This window comes from Ptiloglossa arizonensis, chromosome 9 (genome assembly GCF_051014685.1).
Source record: "Ptiloglossa arizonensis isolate GNS036 chromosome 9, iyPtiAriz1_principal, whole genome shotgun sequence".
Classification (NCBI taxonomy): domain Eukaryota; kingdom Metazoa; phylum Arthropoda; class Insecta; order Hymenoptera; family Colletidae; genus Ptiloglossa; species Ptiloglossa arizonensis.
In genome coordinates, this window is record NC_135056.1 from 8,472,242 (window position 1) to 8,497,148 (window position 24,907).

Sequence of the window (24,907 nt, forward strand, 5' to 3'; positions counted from 1 at the left end):
ACGTTATGCATCTCGCTCAGCTCTGCTGCTAGGGATCTGCAGTTCAAATCTGTTCGAAATACACAAATAAAGATACTTTTGTGTAGAAATTGTCCAGAAAATGAATAAATATTATTTATTTTCTAAATATGCTGGTTTTCTTTTTCTTTATAATAAACCTACTTTTTTATAATAATTTATGAATTCTTTTTAATATTTCTGTACTTCTTATACAGATTTTATTCAACCATTATAAAATGTAAGAGTATTTATTAAACCTATTCGTAAAATGTAAGAGAAAAAAATTACACTTTGGAATTTGTTTATGCGTGATTTTGGTTTGAGTTCATCCTCAGTGGGTTAAGCGTGTGTAGCTCATGTTGCGGTGTTTCTGTGGGCAACACTTTGTAAGTATTTAAACGAATTTGCTATAGCTTTGTTAGAACGAATTGGTATAGGTTTGGAATTTTTAATCGAAATAAGGTATCAGAGTTGATGTCTCTTGAAACGTAGATCGCTTGTTAAAGATACTTTCTTGATTTTTGAACAGAATGTTTAAACAGAATGTTAAATTATATACGCATTTAAACGATTCGATCGTTGAGCTTTATGCTCGCTGGATCAGTTGGAAACGAATTTGATTAAGATAATATGATTTGTTTAATTAAAAATTGTAACCGTAAGGGAGTACACATTAATAAATTATTATTATTACAGTAGCTTGATTTTATTGATAGAGCTAATAAATTATTTTAGTTTTGTCTCTCGATACCAGTAACTAAATATACAGGTGGTATAGATACGTATTACATTACTATAAATTAAATTATATTTACCAGCTACCGTCATACATTTGATAATTAGTTTGATATTGGTAGGTCCACAAATCGCTTAATTTTCTTTTAGTTGCGTTATTGATATTATTAATGTTACATGCTGTAATATAGTAATTATGATGTAAATCGACTAATATATTATTATCGTTATTATTCAATAATTGCAGTTTAGGTTCAGTTAAGTAATTGATATTGTGTTTATCGTCGAAATTCTTGAAACGATACAGCTTTTTGATATTGTATAAAATTATGAGAATGTTAAATTTTCTAAACGTAACTCAGGTTGAATTGAAAATAGTTAATTTTACACAATATTTTAGTCGGTACAAAAACCTGCTAAGAAAGATACGTACCTTATAATTGTCTGACGCTCAAAGGTTCCTTGTGGCGAAGTATTAAAGGGTAAATTGTTATTGACGAAAAAAAAAAAACGGAAAGCTTTTCAAGGGCAGTTATTTCGCCCACATTTTATTACATATGTCGAGTGTATCCATAAGAATCTCTCTCATTTGTTTTCTCATGTAAATAACAACATTCAACTCAACGGCGCAAAGCATAATAGTATTATAATAATATATCATGTAACATACAATATATATATATGATATATCATTACTCAATAGTCCCTCTTAATTCGTATATTTATATTTATATATTTATATATTTATATTCTGTGTTATGTATACATATATACCTTTGCGTTTAATTCATTTTATCCGCAAGTCTCGACCGCATCGTTTTCCCTAGAATTTCGAACCAAGTACATATGTAGATGCGTCTAAATTACTAATGTTCGATTCCAATCCTTTCGCGCGGGAGTTCCTTTTGAGCAGCTGTTTACATCGAAATTCTAAATAGTAAAATAACCCACGTTCTCTAATATTGTTTTCTACGAAAGCAAATATTAGATATCAAAATTTATTTTTCATTTCGCGCACGATCCGCGACCATTATTCGACGAACGACACTCTCCATCGAGGGATTTAGGTACCATCGATCAGTGGGTCATTTTCGTCCCGTCGAGTTGACAACTTTTCGTTAGTTAAGGTCCAACGTGTCACATTCAACAGCTCTACCAACAGCATCGGTAATATTAAATATCGACACGCGTACTAATTAATGTCGTACTTAACATATACACACGTCCACGCGAAAGGACCAAATTCAATGTACAAACTTTCCTCTTCGATATTACCTAAGGAAAATACCGAGTTTCGCTTCCGTTTAACTTCAGTTTAACTTCGGTATCAAGCTCCCGCCGAGCTTCGAGCGGAAACGATGCGGTCGACCACTTAAAACCACTTAACCACTAAGACGACCGTTCGCTCGCGTCGATTTTGTTACACGTTACGCTAAGGTCAAAATATCCTCCCTATGGTATTTTTACTTTTCCGTCACCCTTTTTTCTTTACAGCGGCCGTACAAAAAACGGTGAAATCAACGAACGACGAAATGAAACTGCCTCTGCGAGCGACACGACCCAAGCTTCGCGAACCGATTCACGGTTCTCCCGGAAACGCGTTGTTTATGAAAACTCCATGGATGCGTGGTTCCTTTTTTCTTTTTCTTTTTCTTCAATTACGTCCAAACGCAGTTTTAAGAACAGAAACACCTTTCTGGATATTGAAATTAAGCCACTGAAATTTCTACCAATAGTAGAAACTTTTAATAAACTGGATCAATTCGACAGATGCGATTCATTTTACAATTGGAAATATTTCGAGTTTTCCTTTACAACGACAATCGTTGTTATCTCGTGCTGCGTTCGACGAATCGTGCTTGGCAGAAATTTAGTTTCGATCCGATCAAGTGGAAAAAGAAAGAAGATTTAATTCAATGTTCTATAGTTACAGGTGCAAATTGTACTGTGTGTGGTCAATAGAGAAATTGAAACTTTGAATTTACAGACTGGAAGTGACAGACTCCTGTGAAGTGATTGTTTCGTTATTAACAATAGAATTATTCTGGTTGTATTCTTTTGCGCGTTAACCAGGTATATAACAACTGAAGAGAAAACGATTCATCGTGTGAAAAATAAATTAAAAGTGTAGGGTACATTTTTTTATACGACGTTTCGTTTTTTAGAATCGATTTAAAAAATTCGTGAAATACGCTGTGTTGATTATAAATTGTTTAACGTGTCTGTTTGTTACTCAATATTCTTACTTGCGTTAGTGTCTGTAAATAGTAACAGTGATACGATTAGAATTAATTAAAACAGATATCATTTCATCGTCACAGTTCATAAATATAAATACAAATAGAATTGGCAAGTAATTGACGCACACGTTAGTCATGCAAATTTGTTTTATCGAATTACAAACAAATTATTTGAATAGTGATAACTCTTCGTTAACAATTATCCTACCGCGACACTTGTAGCATACTAGTCAAGGAAATGAAACAGGTTGTTCGTTTCAGATAAACAATTTTGCAACTCGACTTTACGGAAACTTCTCTTACATTTTGAGTAATAGTTTGAGGAACGAATCAACGTGCTCCAAGTATACATAAATTTTCAAGAAGTGAACTATCGATTGACCTGTCATGTAAGAAAGCCATTGTAACAAGTGGGTCACCGGTTCGCTCATTATGTCCCATAAGGTTGAGCTAACCGTTGTTGCACACAGTTCGTTCATATCGCACGCAATCAGAAAAATTGCAGTATCAATTTCCGAATCGATCCACCAACATCGATACCTGTTCTCTGTCAAAAATTGTTCCATTTCCAAAACGATCGATCAAAATTTATCCAATTTTATACCAATCTTAAAATTTCTCCTTATTATCACGCAGTACTTACACAAACAATTTGAACAATTTCCCCCGATATTAATCCATGCGTTTACCAAAACGTTTAATCGTAGCCAAAAAGAGAACCATGATTAAAATTACGCTTTCTGAACGAATCTACTCAAATTCAAATACTGCGTACAAATTTCAAATATTCAAACGATCGAATCTCTTCTATTGAAAAAAAAGTCAAAAAAAAAAAAAAGAAACAAACATACCCCACTTTTAGATCGTGTCACGAGGAAGGAATTATTTCAGAAGTAAGCGAATCGATTCCGTAGATTTCGGTCGTGTCGCTTGCTAGTGCAACACGCGGCCATAACATGATACCTAACCGGACGCTTCGGTGAACTTACTCTAAATCAATGCGAAGCAGGACCGAGTGTTCCGCGCGACGCGGACAAATCCTCGATAGCTTTCTTCTTTCGTTCCTCTCTTTTCTTTCTTTTTTTTTTTGCAATTGACAGCTTCGCTCTGGTATTTTATTTCGGTAAAAATGTCGTGGAATTTGTCCAGGCTGCGCGTACCCTCCGCCTTGCCCTTGTATTCTCTCTCTATACTTATCGTAGTCTATTTACTCGTATTTACAGGATCTGCCAGTTGACGCGTCGAGCGTTATTAGACTCAGGCCGATATACTCGTATAATGCGGATATGCGCCATCGTTCTCTATCGGTGAAAATTAGCTCGAAAAGGACCACGGGGGGGTTAGTTGTGCGGGAGGGGGAGGAGAGAGTGGTGGCGAAACAACGAACCACCACGCCTCTCCTTTCTCGCCGAGAGCTGAACTGTGTTAATTATGGAGTGGCCTCTGAAACTGTGCAATTAGGATGAAAATCAAAGCGGGACAAAGATCGCGGGGGAGGTGCATCGGGTTAACCGACCTTTTCAGCACGCTTGCAAATTGTTCGAGACAATTTACTATCGCTGGCGTGGTAGCTGGAACCAGTTTCAACGGAACTTCCAAGAATTCCACGGACAATGTTTTTCTTTCACTTTTGTTTCGAGGTTCGAGATATACGGTACTTCTGATATTTCGCGGTTCATCGAGCTCGATCGCAGCGAATTACCAAAATGTTTCTCCAACGTTAATTTCACCTTCGTGTCGGAGGATTTCATAATCGGTCTGTAATCTATCGGTAACATTAAGCTGTTGATAGTACGTGTCGTTTATAATAACGGCCTGTACGAACGATACCAGAGCGCACTGCACTATTAGCACAATTCAGTGTTAATTGCACGCGTACCGTGCAATTTGCAAACGGTTATCCCGTACGATACTTTGAGCGAGATTTCGTGTACCCCGATTGGGGTTTCCTTCGCGTTTCTTGTTGTTTTTTTTCTGTTTTTTCTTTTTTTGGTTTTCCTGTTCAATTTTCATCGACGCACAGAGGCTTACGGGATCAACGGGAGCGATTGCCCGAGAGATTATAGTGTTCTATTTTGACTAACGAGTCTCCGAACGCGCGAGCAACTTCGCGATACTCGGAGCAATAAAATGGAAAATCGTTCGCTGTTCGAACGAAAAATTTCTATTCTACAATCCCCTGGTTCGTGATCAAACGAATAATTCTGTAAAATCCTACAATGATTTTAATTTACGTTCTTTTAAAATTAGTGAGCGTGTTACACGGATACTCTGTGCAATTTAACAAATTCATTCAGAAATGGATAGATATTATGAATTAAAATTACTTGTAAATGTATCGGTACAAATAATATTTCGTTGTACAATTACGTTACTTTTTTTTTCTTTCTTTTAATTTATCTTTTATCAAATTATTGCGTTGGTAAAAAGTACGAGACTCAAAATATTGACTCATCATCGATATGGCGATTCACGGTTACGAGGTGTTCGATCCTACGAACGAAAAGGTTTGCAAGTAGTCTTTGCTGTTTTGCAACCCGATAAAAGTTCTGGAATTGTTCCACGATGAAAAACGAGGGAACGACTTCGCAAAATGCTCGAAAAGCGATCGTGTACAGATCGAGGTGACGTTTTGTAATTTCGATCGTTCCAAGACTCGAAAGCTCGATGCATCCGTGTCGATGACGAAATTAAGGATCTCGTTGGGGTAAGTCCGCGTAATCCTCGAGTTACCCTTCTTTAATCCATCATGGGCGTTAACCCCTTCGCGGCAACTGCCGGCACTCACGAACCTGTTGCTTTAAACAAGATGTACGCTGAATAATGGATATTCCTAAGTAGTTCGAAGTCCGCTTAAACCGCTACGCTGGAAGCGTGTTTGTGCATTCACGGATAAATTCCATACACGGTTAACTAACACTCGAATATACTAATCGTGCTAATTGGAGATTTCGTTGGTCAAATGTCACGCGTGATACACGAGGCGCAAGAATTTCGAAGAGTTTCCGCGTTATTGTTTTGAAAATAGCGAAAATATGCCCGATATGTTCTTCTTCGTTCGTTATCGTTAATTATTCGAGTAGAAAATTTCCCCGTAATACGAATTGTTTTCAGAACAATGATTATCTGTTTCGAAAGTTTCGTCAATTTCGATTTATTTATAAGATTCGGTACATTTTAGGTACATTCACGAAAAGTATTCGCATCGGACCGAATTGATTTTGATTTTCGGACGAATCACTTTGTGCACGTAAATCTATAAAGTTTGTAATTAATTCAGCGCTTTAACAAAACTTGCGAGGAGTTTAATTTGGGAGATACGATCCCCGAATCTGTAATTATAAATAATTCTTGCCTCGCATGCTATGCAACAGTTCGCGTGCTGTTCAATGTACCGTGAGTCTGTATTTCATTTATCCTATTAATGCGAAAGAATAGTCGTAAAACTATAAAAAAATATTCACGTAATATCACTCCCGGCGTTCGTTTCGATCGAATTGAAAAATAACAATCTTTCATAACAGACAAAATGTAATGACTACATTGGAAGTTACGCTTTAATTATTTTAATACTCTGGGAATATCGAAATTCCCTAAAAATAAGCTTTTTTCATGTACGGTTTAGCGTTCTCTCGGATTAAAATAAACTCAAATTTACTCGTTTCAAAGTGGTAATACCCTTGATGGATTAAAATCGATTCGAAACCCGCATTTGATATTTTGTATTATCAATTTTTCGAATGTAGAGTATTACAAGAACGTGAAACAGTAGTTTATTTTTTTTTTTTTTTTTTTAACGTAAATCAACGAGATTGACGTTCGTGATTACAAGTAATAGTGGAAGTTGGCGCAACCGAAAATTGGCGAGTGGTATTTCGCGTCGTTAATAAACCTGCAGAATTATTCGTGAAAGGATTTCGGTGTTTTTAGAACACGATAAAAACGATTTACTGGCTGTTCTACTGCTGAACTGACGAAACTTCAAAGAATAACAAGAAGAACATTTTTTTGTTTCTACTCATTTTTGTTGCTACTTAAATATCGACACGTATTTTTGCGTAATAATTTCACAAAGTGTGGCACGTAACATGGGCACAGCAAATAACTCGTGAACAAGAATTACGTAGAAAGTATTTTCTACAAAATGTGCACGCGTTTACGATCAATTACAAAGGTCTGATTACTTTTCAGCTACCCTATTTTTTCATTAAATTTTCAAACTTATCTAGAATCATTTCAATCGAATTTTTAACTCTTTTTAGCAAGATTTTGAAGAACAAAAGGTCTCCAATAAATCTAGTAACTAATAAGTTATTCATAGAAATATTATCTTCATTATTTGACTCAATTGTGATATGTACTCTAAAGAGTATCCGTTGACATAAATACAAGGATACATTATGTAACGAAAAAGTCAACACCTATTTGATTACCAGTAAAGATCTCTTCCACCATAATTTACTTTAACAAACGTAGTTATCGAACACATTCAAATAAATAATTGCAGTTCAACCGATGTTAATTAATTTCGAGACAAAGAGACAAAGTTGTACACATTTTCTGGTAACGGATGGAATACACGGTAAAAAATTGTATATAAGCAAATTAGTATGTAAACACACGCGTATGTATATTCAGATATACGGAGAATAAAATGCATTATTATCGGTTTATTCGTAACGTGAATTTTTAATACCCTAGTACACATTACACGTATTTCGCGTACACGTGTCTCTATATAGTGCACGTTCAAAACCGTGGCCTCTAACTCACATCGTACACATCATAAATAAGGAGCACGTCAAACTGTTCGACATTGCTAAATTCCATTTTAATTTCCCTAAATCGTGGATATGGTTTCATACATCACGAGTGTCGTGATAATTTAACCAGCGTGTTGATAAGCACCGCGATGTAAACACCATTGTTCTCGACTCGTAAACATCGTTAACTGCACTTATTTGGTAACATGGAAACTAAAGTATGCTCGTGAGGAAATTGTGTTTAGAGTTACAGCGGCTCGTATTCGTTCGGAGCAGACTTACACGAGCAAAGCTCCAGAGCTTAGAGAACTTCTCCCACTTCACCTCCATCACGTTGATACAAAGTCGTTAACTTTTGACACGGGTCCAATATTGTTAATGCCCGCTCTTTTCATCCGTCTCTCTCCTTTTCAGTTATCTCTGTCTCTGACAATTGATGACAGTGGTGGGATACTAAACGACGTTTGGAGTCTCTCTCGTGAACAGGTCTTGTTCAGGAATTATCTCCTCAGACGCGAGAAGGATGTGTGTATATCCATCCTGTGCGCACGATGATGACACTTGAACGAATAGAACCTGCCATAACTTTAAGTGCAATCTTCTCATGCGTGCACTATAGGAAAGGAATTTTTTGGGGGTATTTCGTTAATTATTGAGTTCAGAACAGGTAAATTCTAACACACTTTTACTTGAAATTTGATATTTTTTAGAATCTTATCAAAAAAATTGAAGTTTTATATTATATAGTTTAAGTTTATTACTAAAAGTATTTAAAGTTCAATGTAAGATGGAAAATTAGCTAAAAAACTAAGGAGGAATGCGATCGGTGTAACATACGTCTTCCACGGATCTATGCAATTTTGTATAAAACTTTGGTTTTATAAAACAGTGAAGAAATTATTTGTGGTGGTAGTGTTAGGTGCCATAGGTTGTGTATATTTCTTGAAACCTTTTTGATATGACCATTCGAGTATCTGTTTAGTCAATATAGACACTTTAAGGAATATTTAATCGTGAAAACAATGACCCGGTGCGTCGATTTTGCTTTTCAATTGTTTTGTAATTACGGATCCTTGGTTTATGTTAATCTAAAATTATCGAGTGTGTTCGAGCACGAAACGTTGCAGTTGCTTCTTTTAGTCAATATACAGAAATTACAGAGGTTGTTTTCGACGAAAAACACATTTAGAATCAATAAATTCGTTTTACATAAGAAGCGCATCGAAACTTCTACTTTCAATTCTTTCGAATGTTTAAATTCCTAAGAAAATGACTATTGACTAACGATTATTTAATATTAAACTTCACAATTGGAATAATTACAGTTGTAATTGATAATTTTAATTTCCTTTTATTGGTAATTTTCAACAATTATTGAATCAATTCTAAACGATATGTTGGTAGTAAGAAACAAATACATTAAAAGAATAGTAAACGAACAAAGTACAAAATCGTCAAACACCAGAGGATACCAAAACCACGACATTATTAAAAATATTTCAAACACGATTACACCAATATCATCTCGTTCGATTAAACGTTTTAGACACTCATACGTTCGTTCGTTTAAACAAACACAGATCAACCTTTCTCGGAATTATTTCATCACTCGACGAACGAAATGATTTTCATCTTACTTTCCACTCGAACGAACATCTATTAAAACATCCTCGCAGATAATTCCTAATACTTTCATGTTCAAAACTCAAGATCGTCTACCACCTTACGTAGAGAGGTTAATTCAAACACCGTACAAAATAATGTTACCTCCTCTGTATTATCTTCTCAATAATCGTTAAGCAATCCAAAAGCAATTCGTCTTAAAAATATTGCTTTTCGTTCGATATTTTCGGCAAACTGGGTGCCCGGTGTTCGAAGCGTGCTCTTAATTTCCCGCGAATAATCAATTACCGATAGGAGAAAAAATTGGAGAAAAAAGAGCGGCGTTTAATTCGAACGACTTCCCTCTTTAATTATCCGGCGCGTTGCCCGAGCTACGAGTGTGACTTTAATTACAGCGGAAGAGAGGAGACAGCCGCATTATGTCAAAATTAATCTTTATAGAACGTAGCTATTTTTCCGCTCTCGCGTGGTAGCTTCCTCTCGCGTGAGAGCACGGATGCCGTGGAGCTAAATAACGCGATAAAGAGCGCAACAAAAGTGCGTGAAACACCGGAAGAGAAAAGAGCCGTATGCAGCGCAACGGTCGGGCTTGATTTTACACGAGTATTCACCGAGAGAACACCGCCCCCGTAGGCGAGACAAAAGGAGAAAAACTCGCATGCTTTCCCGCGTGTAATTGGCACTCTCGTGAAAGGTACAAGCCCGTTTTCACAGGTGTCACACGCGTTGTTGGGGTGGGCCGCACCCCTAAACCTGGCTTTCACGTCTCCAACGGAGACTAATTTGCATGTTTCGATCCCTTTGCGTCTTATCGGCTGCAAAGAAGTTCGAATACTCGTCCGTGTGTAACGCGTCGCGATATTTTCCAAGCCCTATTTTCGGGGTAATTTTTGCACGCAAATTACGACGCTTGAAAACTTTCACGATGGGACGAAACGGTGTTGTTCTTCTGGAGTTTTATTGTTACGGGATGCTGGGAATTATCGATCGATTGGTGTAAGTAGAGAACGTTTTTTCAAAGGGAGTTTAGATTCGAATCTTGGTGGTCGATTTTAAGTTGAAAGTGAAAGGAGATTACGAACGTGCGAAGTTGGGAACGAAGAAAATTTCAAATGGAACTTAAATTTCGGTGTTATCCCTTTGCGGTTGTATGTCTGCTTTCAGCCACCACAGTAAGGAACTTTATACTTTATTTAATTATGTATTACACTTTCTCTGAACGAACCTGAATGTCTGAAGAATCTGTTCACGAACCGATACGGTGTTTCTATTAGAGATAATGGAAACCAGTAAAGAGGAAAGGCTTAATGGAAAACTGCATATATTGCGGCACTATGAAGATGTAAAAAGTAAAGATTGTTCTGTATGTTCGAACAGAAAGATCAAGGACGAAAGACACCAAATTAATTATTTTTGCGATACATGTAGTCGAAAACCAGGACTGCATGTTGGAGACTGTTTTGAAAGATACCACACGATGGAGAATTATAAAATAGAATTTTTACATAGAAACATTAGATTGAAACACATTGTTGTACGAACGTATATTTAAAGTTCACGAAAGAATTAATAAATCTTGTTTAATCTTCGTAATCTTACATGTTATCTATCACTGATTTTTCAAGGGAAATTAATTACCAGTACGACACCCATGTCCAAATTTAATATGACCGCAAAGGGTTAAATGGTATGTGGGTTGGATTATTTGTAAGCTGTTTTTAGATGTGATGCAAGTCCTGTACAACAGTGATTATATCGCTTTGTAATATTGCTTTCTGTATAACAATTGAAAGCTGTGCAACCATATTTTGAACGTAACATTTCCATTGTCCTTTATACCGCAAGAATCGCATGAAATCGAATATTTGTAACTCAAAAGAGATTCAACACTTTTTAGAATTTTATTATTTAATAACTCAGTTTAGTAAGAATATATAGTCTAAACCAATTTGAAAAGAAACTCCCTCACTTCTGTGCAATCCAATTCGGTAGACCAATACTTTTCAAAGTAAACATCTTTGCTAAATAATAAATTTCGCAAAGTGTACAATTCTTTTTCATTTACTCTGTAGATCGAGCCGGATTAAATATATATCGTTTACAATTTTAATACGAACTCGACGTAAAAATTTTCATTGGAAACAAAGAAACCCTCGTGTTGATTATATATATATATTTACCCAATAATTGTAAACGAATGTCACGAATATTAATACGTGGACGAAATTTTGTATCTGAATAATCGTATAACTTACAATTTTAATACGAACTCGATGTAAAAATTTTCATTGGAAATAAAGAAACCCTCGTGTTGATTATATATATATTTACCCAATAATTGTAAACGAATGTCACGAATATTAATACGTGGACGAAATTTTGTATCCGAATAATCGTATAACTTTTTAATTTGAATTTCAGGCGATGCACAAGTATCGATACGAATAAGATAGTTATTCGATCCGATATACAAAGTGAAAGAATCCGCAGAGGGAGTATGTTATTTTCTCGTGGAAAACACGTGCCAAAGCAGAATGATATTCGTTCGAATAAAACGACGTGGCCTGACAAGGATGTAACAAAGAAACCATGTCCGTGGTTTCATCGAGACACGGCCCGAGATCGAAGACGTTTGCAAATAATAATATTCCGTTCTTTAATATTCCCCCGTTCTTGACGTACCTGCACTTTCGACTTCCGATTCTTTTTCGTTTCTTTCGAGGAATTTCTTCCTACAAGAGCATCCCCCGTACCGAATCTGACGTTTTAATCTCAAGTATCCAGATGGGATCCGCGATTTCGTATATAAGAAACAGAACGATGGCCGAGACAGAGAGAGATAGAAAGACAGGACGAGAGAAGGGGGGAGGGAGATAAAAGGAGAGAGTGGAAAGAACACTTTGCAGACAGAATAAAAAGGGGGAACACCGAGAAAGAGTCGTCTAAAGGGGTGGGGGTGAAATCGATGGCGGAGACAATTTGTACTTGCATCACGGTTTTTTGTCCTTTCACTGTACGTTCGTGAGAAAAGGTTAACTTCATAATTTCGAAACAGTCTGCTGGAAAGACGAATCACGGTGAGGTTCACTTAATAACGAAGAATTCCTACCCACGGTTTCGTACGATTCGTTTATCGCGACTTTGAAACTCGTTGCTGGTTTATAATTCCCGTATAGTTCGAAGATACTTCGATATCGCGTTTAACAGTTCACTCGCGTCTGAGGTAGGTTCTTCATTCAACATATTGTTTACTTTTCTCTTTCGTATTTCACGATCGTTACAGGAATGCAAGTAACCGGCAAATAAAGATATTTGGAGTTAATTTTTCTAGAAAGATATTGGTTTTTCACCGTCTCGATCGTTGACAAGAAATTAAAATCGTTCTTTGACATTGAAGATTGTTTTCGTTTGACTCTTATCGAACTGAAACGTTTTATATTGGACAAATAATTGAAAAAGTATATATTTTGCGTACATATTGTTCCCATTCTAAATTATTCGATCAAATATCATAGAATATTGAGGTATTCTTTTGGAAGTTTGTTCAAAAAATTTTGAATACCGTAGTTGAATGTAAATCATTTCTAGAACAATTTCTTATACACGTTGGTCTTACCAGACAACTATCGAGTAATTATGGTCGAAACAAGATTAACTGGCCGCTCAAAATTACTGCGGGAATCACATTGATGAGTTTGTTTGAATGATTTTATTTAAAATATAGGTTCTGTTTGCAAAATCTCCATTTCGATACTCCACCTGCATAATATTATTCAATATTAGCACTAACGGTGAGTGATATTGAATAATTTTTAATAAACTTGGAGATTAAACTGTTTTTCTACTTCATCGTAAATAACGAATGGATTTTAAAAGATTTATGCACTGTAACGCAAGAGACAATTTAAAACCAACGCAAGACTCATAAACAATATGGCCTCTTGGAAGCTTATGGAATATTAATAGTGATATCTCCAAACAAGAGTAAACGAGTAATTCTCATTATTCGTTGATAATTATCACCAAAACGTTCTCGACCCTACTTTGAGTAGGTCTTCACCGAATCAAAATTCAAAATTACCACATAAACAAAATGTATACATAGAAAATTACTACAAGGGAAAAAATATTTTTTCATAATATTTCATAAATCATTCAAGAAAACCCAAAGTAAGCTCGAAAACATTCTGCCAATACCTATCGGTAAATAAAGTTGATTTCTCGTTCACGACTAGAGAAACCATTACTATTTTCGAATAATGATTTATCAACGAACAGAAAACGCAAATTCTATAAAAGACCATTAGAATTAACCTCTTCGCTGCTGAATTAAACGACGGCCCAACCAGTGTGTTAAATCAGTATCATAATCCATTCACCGATACATATCAATAAATATATAGAAAAGAATCAGATGAAATCGTACAGAATTGACCACAGAAAACCGAGAGGTGTGTTCCAGTGTTTCCCTTCGCTTGAGCATCCAGAATGATTTTCTTCGCAGCAGTTAAAAGGTTAAAGCGAAATAAATTACGTTCGCGTCCTCGAAGAGACTCGTTCGATGCACAATTCTCGGTGAACTGTTCATCGAACTATCGTTTCGCGTGGGCTACTCGTCTGTCGCGCGAACATTCTATTTAGTTTAAAGCTGATTACATGGCCGATTTTGATCACTGGGATCGACTGGGAGTTCAATCACGGGGATCGTTCGAGCGGGTCCCCCGAATTAAGGGAAAGACACTCGCGGGATGAGCCTGGTGGAACGTTCCGTGCTCGAGGTTGCTCGGTTTGCAGCAAAATTCGAGATCGTTGGCGCGGTCTCTGCGGCGACATTACGGCGTTATACAATATGTTACACTGAAAGCGATAGTCGTTGCACTTTGTGATTTGACCCTTTCCACGTCTTCCACGCCACGTGCATTCTCGTTGCTCGTGTAGAAATTCATTTTCTATCGCACGGTTCACCCATCGTCACCCGTTCGTCTTCATTGGACACTGCGCTACACTGACTTGGCACGCGTAATTATTATTCTTATTATTTATTTATTTATTTTCCTCCATCCCCCGTTTTAATACGACACTAACTACTCAGTCAATTTTCGCCTCGCGTTCATTGCACGTGTACGCGTCTATGTGTGTTTATGTATGGGTATATGTGTACGTGTACGTGTACGTGCGTGTACCGTGTAGATATCTGTGTACATGTGCGCGTGCTCCTTCTATCCGTATCGATTTCTAACTTCAATTTAGTTTTCTGTTAGCTTTAAATCGAGTCCCTAATTACAGACGAACGACGTCGAAGGCGTCTGTTTCCGATTCTGCTTATCGGACGATCGACACCGCGATCAGGGCGACCATCAGCAGCAGCTCTGTCGTCGTGATGGTTACAGCCGAGCCTGGAAACAAAAAATTGAATTTTTTTTTTTAGACATTCTTTACCATGGGATAGGAATTTTAATATCGAAGAAAACATTTTTTTCGAACCGTACTGTACTCGAAATGTATTGTATACTTATTGGATACTTTTGTATTTTCTTACCTCGGTCATTGTATTTTAAAATGAAAAACTTGAGTTTTATAAAATGAAAGAAGACTTTAAGGTTAAACGTAACATGGAATCTATCGTTACAGTCGAACATTATTCTGGTAAATTTCTATTCAGATCGAGTAGAATTTGGAGATTGGAGTAGAATTTTATTGGTTAAGTATAAATCGAATAATTGATACCGTGTAGAAAGACGAGTAATGAATTTCGTATTCAATCGTATAACAATTTATTCGAGATAAAATTTTCCACGCAAGCGATAATGTCAATGGTATTATAATCGTTTATTCAAACCTTTTTCCATTTTGAACTATTTTTGTTTAATTATGTTTTTCAACTCGTAGAATGTGTACTATCAAAGCAGTGTAATGTTTCTGCCGTAGTCAGAAGACTATAATTCGAAGAAAAAAATTGGTGCATCGAAATGCATAAAGGTCGTCGATGCATTACGCTTCGCAAGCTGTTGTATACAGAGTTGTTGACTTTGCGGGATAGTTGACGAACTATAGTTTTTAACGCGCCAAGTATTCGAATAGTTCAGGTTAAAATCCAAACAGTTCTGTTTGGAAGTTTTAGGTAGTTTACGTAGAGTTTCGACGCGAGAGTTCAGTGAGAGTTTAAAGTACGAAAGTTCGTTGCGTTCAAAGTCTGGAAGTGCAATTAGTTCTAATGGTTCTAACAAGGAACCATCTCGAAGTGTCCTATGTACGTCAATTTTCATAAAACTTTCCATACCTGTGGAGCGAACAAAATTAGGGAAAACGTATTTTTTTCCTAGCTGCGATGATTCAAACTTAGGCGATGAAATCACCCACCAAAGGTTCATTCCCTTGATTTTATTTTAGAAACTAGCGAAGTTCTTCTCGGATACAAAACTTAAAATAATAGATATTTTCATTGGTTTCTGATAGAAATCCGAAGGGAATTTTCTTTCACGAAATTGTTCACATTTAAAATTTAATTAGAGCAACGAAGCTTAGTCGAAGTGGCTTTTAGTTAATTGTAACCTAAATACTTTTTTTCCGTAATACTGTCTATTTAATCCGGTCGTGGTATTAACCTTACAATTCGTTCGACTTTTATTTCTCAATTTTATTAAAATTCATCGAGTACTACTGCTCCACAGAAATATTTCAAGAGAACGCATACGTTGTTAAGATAATTATGCGAGTTTCGAGGGGAGTGCCAAATTACGGTGAGTAATTACGAGAAGAAAATCAAAATGCACGGTTACGAAAAGTATTAACGAATAATCGATAATGACTATTGAAAAAGCAGATGATCGAATCGCGACATTAATGCATCCGTGTACGTTTTTATTTCGTTCGTTTCTGTTGAAAAACAGAACGACCACAAAAATATATCTAGAGAACCATCTGTGACCCATTAACGCGTAATAATTTAAAATATTCGAGATAGATGTATCCTGTTAGCTGAGTAAAATCGCAACAATACCTAATCGTAACAATATTTTCGTTCATCTTTTCGTGACCTCTTCGAAACACAATAGTTTCACCTGGAATCCAGAAACAAATATCGAACAATCGATAAAAGATGTCAAATTTTCCATTCATCGCTCATTGAATAAAAATTCGAATTTACGTCATATACAATACAACACTTGCCAACGAACAACCATTTAACCCTCCGATTGAATCGTCCCGTCTGTGTCATTACATGTTGTTTAAATTAGAAAATATTCCCCTCAAAACGAAGACATAAAATACTTTCTAAAGAATAAGCAATGTATCTTCAAATTTAAAAATACTCTCTTAAAAAAAAAAGAAAACTTCGTAAAGAATAAATTGTTTAGATTCGAAGATATTCGTTTGACGATACTGTACAACCATAGGGGGTTCCATTCGGTAAAAGAATCCCCATAGGAAGCGTTGGCCACGCGAATTCCTTGGCTAGCACGGCGACACGAGCGAAAAGAAAACCGTTTCCGCCTCGTCGAGGGTTCCAGAAGCACGAGTTCACCCCCTGTACTCTCGTCTCGGTGCATTAAAACGAGCCGAAAGGTTCGGGGGACGGGAAATCGCGAAGCCAGTCGCGATCCAGAGCCGTAAAAATCGCGTCAGTAGCCCCGAAAGGGTTGATGCGCAATCAAGAAGTTCCCGCAGAAAATCTGCCGGTCGTTCCGGCGGAAAGACAGGCTGCGAAGAATCTTTTCGACGAGACGGGAAACCAGCGGGAAGATAAACGTGGAAAGGAGAGGGGAGGGCCCAAAGGGCCGACAGACGATGGGGAAACAAGAGAATGGGAAGTCAGTTATTCTTCCGGTTGGCCTGCCCTATACTTTTAGCTATTACTCGCTTCGAAAGAGATGTATTCTGCTGGGCTCTTCTTGGCCTCGCTCATCTCTAATTACAAATCAGAAACAACCCGGTGGGCAGCCGCCCCAATCATCCCCCGAGCCCTTCCTCGTCCTCGTTTTCCGTTCGTTTCTCAACCATGACCACCTTTGGCCCGATCCTCGCGGTAGCAGCGCTGACGTTTCTCCCCTTTCTTCTCGTATTCTCCCCGGGGATGGTTCCCTCGTTCCGGCGATTTTGCCCCGTGCTTTCCGTCGCCCTCGTTTTGTTTTTGTTCCTCGTCCCTTTTTTGCGTCGGTTTTGCGGCTGCCCGCCGCGCCCGGCCACTTTTTTTCCCGCCAATCGAGCCGCGTCGCGGGAGCCAAATTTCTTTAGGGTAATTTGCACGATTCGTACCGATACACACCAAGTGTCCATGAAACCGGTGTATCTTTGTCGGCGTGTTCTCTCACGTTTCGGGTGCACCGGTTCAACGATAGCACCGACTCGGTGACGTTCTGGTTGAAGATTAAAAGACTTGGTGACACGACGTGGTAATTAGTAACAATGGCTCGGATTAATGTATCATGCGCGCGAGGGATGTTCTCGGTGAACGATATTAATCTGGATGGAAAATGTAGAAATGTATAGAGAGGTTTGTACTTTTCGTATGGGTGGCAGGAAAGTTTGCAATTGTTTTGTATTTGTTGCATTAAGAAAAGTGTAGAAATTTCTGTAGTTTTTGGGTATTACAGAAAAGTATACAAAATTTTGTATTCTTTGTAGAAATTAATATCAATTGGTCGAGTTAATATCGATCGTTAATATCGAAATTAATATCAATTAATTTGGATGGAAAACATAGAAATGTATAGAGAGGTTTGTACTTTTGGTACGATGCAGAAAAGTTTGCATTATTTTGTATTTGTTGCATAAAGAAAAGTGTACAAGTTTCTGTATTTTTTGGGTATTACAGAAAAGTATACAAAATTTTGTACTCTTTGTAGAAATTAATATCAATTAATCTGGATGGAAAATATAGAAATGTATAGAGAGGTTTGTACTTTTGGTACGATGCAGAAAAATTTGCAATTACTTTGTATTTGTTGCATAAAGATAAGTGTACAAATTTCTGTATTTTTTGGGTATTACAGAAAAGTATACAAAATTGTGTACTCTTTGTAGAAATTAATATCAATTGGTCGAGTGTAATGTCGAAACGTATAACTACGAGTATATATGTAGTATGTTTGTACATATTCATTACTACCTATGTGCCTCGATTCCCGAGCATTGCATTGAGGTATCAAATAGGTATTGGAATAGGTTATTATTGCTATTGGTGGGATGCGCTTTTCCCATAGCATCGGTGCAATTCGCACAGCAAATATCACTGAGAAATGATTTTGATAAATACCATTCATTTAATATGATTGTAATTACTTCTAATTTTGTTTGAAATTTAATTACGACGATATACTGTACAATAATATTCGCATTATAGTATGATTTTCCTAGCGTTCATCTGTATTTGAACGGCTACAGTTATAAATAAATCTTAATGCACAAAGTAGTGGTGATTTTTAGGAAAAATAACAGGAATTTAGTTTCCAAATGAATTACGTCAATCAAAATAGGAACTTTGATATGATTTCTAAGAAACTCGAGTATATTGTAAATATTTTACGAAAGTTAAACTTATTTAATTTATCGTTTGTACATTCGACCGAATGATTATGTCACAATATTAATAACACGGAGAAAGAAGTATAAAACGGTTCCGTGTTTAAGATTTAAATATTTTGCGTAACACTATCATCAAGAATATTCAGTGCCATTAAGAAAAATGTGGTATCAAACTTTTTTCCCTTAGAAACTTAAAAATATAGTTACATAGGATGTTCCGAAATATGTGGAGCATGACTTCAGAGATGTGTTCAACACAATAATAAAATAATAAATAAAAGTTCATAAATATAAACATATATTCGATACGATCTGGTTTTCGATTTACAGCTGTTCTTGTATTACTATATATCAACTATTTGACTATCTCCACAGAAATTTTCCAAAGTGCAGAGTCCATTCAAAAGTACCAATTTTGAATTCGCTTGGCAATACCCGGACAGAAAAATTATCAATAAAACAAGAACGATACTTAAAAACTGTCAAAGGAAGAGCTCAGGTTATCGTAAGAATTAATGGAAGACAAAAATGGTTGTAACGCGAAAGGAGGTCATATCGTACGTATATTCTTCTGAGCTTTTTTCTTATTTTAGTGTGCTAATTTCGCCTCCGAATTTATGCCCACATATTTCGTAACACCCTGTATACGCACTAAGTAAACGTGTAAATATTTTATCACGTTTACGACAAAGAAATCACCATATTTTTATTCTACCTGTGGAAAAGAATTTCTACTTGAAAACCTACATGTCATACTTCTCCGTTTCCATTTCCCTCGAAAAAACTCATTCTATCTTCCACACCAAGCAGATACGATTAATCGTAAACTCGTATCCAATTTCCGTCGAATTTTATCGGAAATGTGGTACAGTAAGTATGTTGGTAAATGTGTGAAGTATGTCTATCGCCAGTGAATGATCTGCAGAGTGAAATGTTTGGAAAGGGGTCAGTGTGCGTTTGTTTGTAAGATTTGGATGAAAAGTGCGTCTTGTCTTTCCTCAAGGTACGACAGTGTGATTTAGGTTCTAAGAACGAATACAGCGCCGGTGTAAGTCAATTTTAGTCTGGAGACAGAATCGAAAAGTCTTAAAATACTTTGTAAATGGTGACACTATAAGTCTTTAACACAAAATATTAAATATCTTATAAAGAAACTATTGAATTTTTTATCGAAGAGTTACAATGCCAACACACGAAAGCCAGCGTCCTCTAAGAGCAAAATTATTATTTGAAACAATAAATGCGCGAATACTTTGGAAACGATGTTTTTATAAGTTCCTCAACGTGAAACATTACACATTATATACAAAATGATGAAACTTCTTATTGAAAAGTTATAACGTTAATGAAACTAAAGTTTAACGCTATCAACGTACACCCCACTCGTCCCGATAATAATCTCCGCAGAAGTGAATTACTCGACGCGAAACTCTTGAGTTTCGTCGTCGCGTAAACCGATCCGATCGCAAATTTGCAAGAGAACGTCGACGAATCGTCGAAATAATAAGAAAAAGAAAAAAAAAAAAAGAAAAAGAAAGCGATCGTCCCCCAAGAGATTCCCTGCTGTCTTAATCCCGGCACACGTGACGCGCTCACGATTTCCCCGAAAAATGAAATCCCGAAGAGGAGCCAGTTTCGCGACAGGAACCACCCAAGTCGGCCGGTTAAATTTAATCGAACGCGTAACGAAGTATAACAGACCCTGTGCTAAAATTCGTGTACGGTCCCTCAGGAAGTACGGTGCTTTCGGACGATTCCTGGGCTCGCAGTTCGGTAAGGTCTCGATATCGGGGTTCCGAGGCTCGCAGTTCGAAAACGAATTTACCCGAGGACAGGTCGCTACGGGAAACGGTCCGAGCTTCGATACAACGAGGTTCCCGGGCTACCAAAGAACTGGAAGTACTTATCAAGTTGTGGAAGGCCCGCGCGAACGCAGTTCCCGCAGCCCGCGTTCCTTCTTCTTTTTTCCACCGGGATCGGCCCCCTCTGGCTTCGACCGGGCAAAATTACCTACTTCCACGGGACTATCGGGATCGAGCCCGCGGAGAAAACGGATTTTCACACTTTGCCATTATGCAAATTCCTTTTAAAAAGAAACCACGCCTGCAGAGAACCGGCTGTATCGGGGACCGAACGCGGGCAGGGGGCAGGGTCGGGGTTGGGCGGTTGGGTGACAGGGACTCTGTTCTGAAAGAGAACCGAGGGTGAGGCTGGACAAAGATAGGCAGAGAGGAAGGGTGTGCTGGTAGACGCGAGGGGTGGAAAGAAATATTCCGATAACGCCTGGAGGCCTAGAGGAATTCTGCTGGGCGTTAAGTCTGACCCGACGTTCGAGCCCCCTGTCATTTAAATGCCACTGCCGGAGCCGCGAAATGCCGGATAAACCGCAACTTCGCTCGAAACCTGAACGAAGGTTTTGTTTCCTCCGCTCATTTGCCAGGTCGGCCTCTATTCGTGGATTTCAATGGCGACGACTCGGCCGATATCAGACTTCGATTCCGAGTAAGAGCCGGGACCCCATACCCTCGCTGATATCGGTGTCCGAGCTATTATTAATTTTTCCGACTGAGAGACGCGCCCGGTGAAACGACAGCCCGATTAATGAGCAGCGCTGGGAAAATTCCTGATGAACACCGACCGTACCCTGTACGGCCATTTTCCTTTTCTTTCGGACCGTTCGTCCGTGAAGGGACGTCGTTCCTGTTATCGTTCGACGAGAATCTTCGTTGTATCGGAAAAACGGATTCAACGATTTCGTTTCCTAGCAGCGAAGAAATTGGCGAAGCGCGAGCTACGAGAGGTAAGTCCTTGCGGAAATTCCACCCTTTTGACGCGGATTACGACACAGCTTTTGCTTACGGTTAGAGGAAATATTAACCAGCGGAGGGATGGATTTATATTGTTGATCAACCGGTGGGGTCGAAGTCCACGAGAATCTTCAATGGTAGAGGAAAATTATAAAGAGCGATAGAATTTAATAGAAAGTATGTATAGGGTTGTTTTGTAAAAGTTTGCATCTTGACGATGATCTTGCTCGTTTGATTGTATATTAGACAAGGTGGAGTCGAAGTTCACGAGAATCTTCAATAGCGACGACAGAGGAAATTTATAAAGAGCAATAGAATTTAATAAAGAGTATATATAAAATTGTTTCGTAGAAGTTTGCACCTTGACGATGATCTTGCCCTTGTGATTGTATATTATAAAGAGCAATTGAATTTAATAAAGAGTATCTATAGAATTGTTTTGCAAATGTTTGCACCTTGACGATGATCTTGCTCGTTCGATTGTATATTAGACAAGGTGGAGTCGAAGTTCACGAGAATCTTCAATGGCGACGACAGAGGAAAATTATAAACAGCAATAGAATTTAATAGAACGTATATATAGAATTGTTTCGCAGAAGTTTGCACCTTGACGATGATCTTGACCCTTGTAATTGTATATTAGACAAGGTGGAGTCGAAGTTCACGAGGAGTTTCAATGGCGACGACAGAGGAGGAAAATTATAAAGAGCAATTGAATTTAATAAAGAGTACGTATAGAATTGTTTCGCAAATGTTTGCACCTTGACGATGATCTTGACCCTTGTTATTGTATACTAGAGAGGTTGGAGTCAAGAGTAATCTGCACTTTATAGCTCGTAAGAGTTGTTCATGGTTGTCGAAACATGCTGCTTTACGTGTTTAAAATTTTCGAACCTTATGTAATTTAATTAACACAGAGGAACGACTAGATTGAAAACAGAACCAGAGTAACCTGGAAAACAGATTTTGTTTGGAATACCATATCGAGGAGTAAACGAATTTAAATTGAAAACATTTTAATTATCTATTCGTGATTCGTACTCGAAATCGAGTACAAAAATTACAGTAATTTAAAGCGGTGTATTACTTTAAAGTAGAGATTACTTGGGAATTTATTTTTTGCAGCATATTGTAGAATTGTACTGGTTCACGAGGTGGGAGTGTTTGTATATATTTTGATATCAATGAAAGAGAAATAAAATGGCCAACGCAAAGATCAATATTTAAATAAATTCAAACCGGAGTTAAATGAATTAAATTTCAATTTGGGTAAAGAGTTTCTTTCCGACTTTACACATTCTGATTTATGGTGGAACGGAGTTCCGTTGAACATTTTTTAATTTTATCGCCGATCCTTCCGTTTTTGACGAATGAAATTTTAGTTGGGAAATCACGGTTAATTTTTGGAAATAAGTTTCCGATTGAATGGATCCCGTAATTGAATTCTATTCTATACCATTATGTCCCATTATGGTCGCGGTTATACGATTTTTAAAGCACGAATGTTCGAAAGCCGGATCACCTGTAACAGCCTCTCTAACATTTCTGTGCAAGGATAACTAAATTGTGGTTTTAAAAAAATGAATTCAAAAGAAATACGTTTTTGTGAACGAGATAGACTTTTTTGTACGAACGAATGCGACAGATTGGTTCTCGTATTAATTCACTGTTAAAAATGTTGTTAAGAATGGGATTAGATAATCAATTCGTCGATTATAATCTATCAACATGTACGTACGCAACGTTTCACAAATTGCAATATCAATCGGTTATAAAAAATGGAATCTGATCGTTTTCATTTATCCGAGGGTTGTAGCTTTAATATTAGAGAAACTTGTAAAATAGAGCTTCAAAGGTACGCGAAGTTTCGTGAAAATTGTGAAAGTTATTTACTTTGCTCTTAAATTTAACTCATAATCGTCACTTATTACATAAACATTACACTCTTTTATTAAATTACTTACCGAGGTAGTTTAAGTTCGACCCGTCGATAAAATTTAATGAAAGAACGAGTAATTTCTTTATAGACAGCAATATAATTTAATCGGATATTTTTTTCAATGCTCATTCGTATTCGAATTTCAATGTACATCGTTTTAAATGTATATCGAGTAAAATTCACAAACAAGTTAACCAATATCGGTACTATACAGGGTGGTCCATACGAAGTGTTACAACTGAATATTTTCAAAAATATCGATGACATAAAGAAAAGTTATTCGATGAAGTTAAAGAGTTTCAGGATCTAGTTTCTTTGGATTACTTCGCTTTTTTCCACTTGAAGGTGTCGAGGAGATCTAAAGGTATAAAGAAGCAAATCGAGCCGAAGAGTGGCCTTTAAAAGCGTTTCAACTTTATCTAATAACATATTTCTATCGTACCAATATTTTTTAAAATACATTTCAACCAATAACACTTTAATCGTACAAATATTTTTGAAAATACACTTTACCTAATAACATTTTCTACTATACCAATATTGTTAAAACCACAAACGCGTATTTACACATAACGATGTGACTAACCCTGTATAATCGGTACTCGCTTCGAAACGTCGCGCCGCGTCTCTATTTTCGGCGAGCGTCGTTATTAACCAGAAGACAATAAATAATGGACCGTTTATGTTATAAATACAACGACGCGCAGTCGAGAGCGCCGTGACGTCAGGAATTACTATCGACTGTTCTTCCAGAGAATGAGTTCGAGAAAAAAAAAGAAGGAAGAGAAGACGTTAGCATCGAGCTGTCTCGTTTAAATTAGTCCACGGTTTCACATAGCAACAGAGCTTACCGCTGTCTGGGGGCCAATCGTAATTCCTTTTCCTATCCGGGTCGCTCGATTTTTGCTCCGACTTCCCGATCTCGCTGAGGTTCGACTGGAATTTATTACCTGGAAGCAAAATAGACGCCGATCTAAATGAAATTTGACACACGATGAAGTCGCGGGATCACGCTGCTCGCGCATCCAGTCGGTCAGTGTTCGCTCCAAATGAAAATACGACAGACATGAGATTAAAAATGTCCAAAACCGTAACGAAGCTGCTCGTGTTTCGTTCCCCTTTTACGAAGGAAGGATATGTATCGAATTTTTACCGTGAGAAATTTTCATCAGGGATGTAATAAGTTGTTCAATGAATTTTGTCGTTCGATAAAACTTAATGAACGGTACTGTTCAATGTATAATAGTACTGTCCAATAAGTTTTATCGAACGACA

General features: G+C 37.2%; 1 protein-coding gene across 2 annotated transcripts in view; it reads right to left on the reverse strand.

Moving 5' to 3' along the window:
- Positions 1–1,250: 1,250 nt before the first annotated feature.
- The window catches only part of LOC143150886 (lachesin), a 452,222-nt gene continuing 428,565 nt past the window's right edge, over positions 1,251–24,907 (reverse strand). Inside the window, exons 10-11 of one of the 2 annotated variants that reach the window (XM_076319438.1) lie at positions 24,484–24,582; positions 1,251–14,757 (exon numbers count right to left, since the gene is read on the reverse strand). In XM_076319438.1, coding sequence (XP_076175553.1) covers positions 14,684–14,757; positions 24,484–24,582 — 173 coding nt within the window. In that variant the 3' untranslated portion in view covers positions 1,251–14,683. The remainder of the gene's footprint in view (positions 14,758–24,483; positions 24,583–24,907) is intronic. The other variant, XM_076319439.1, reaches the window with a different exon arrangement.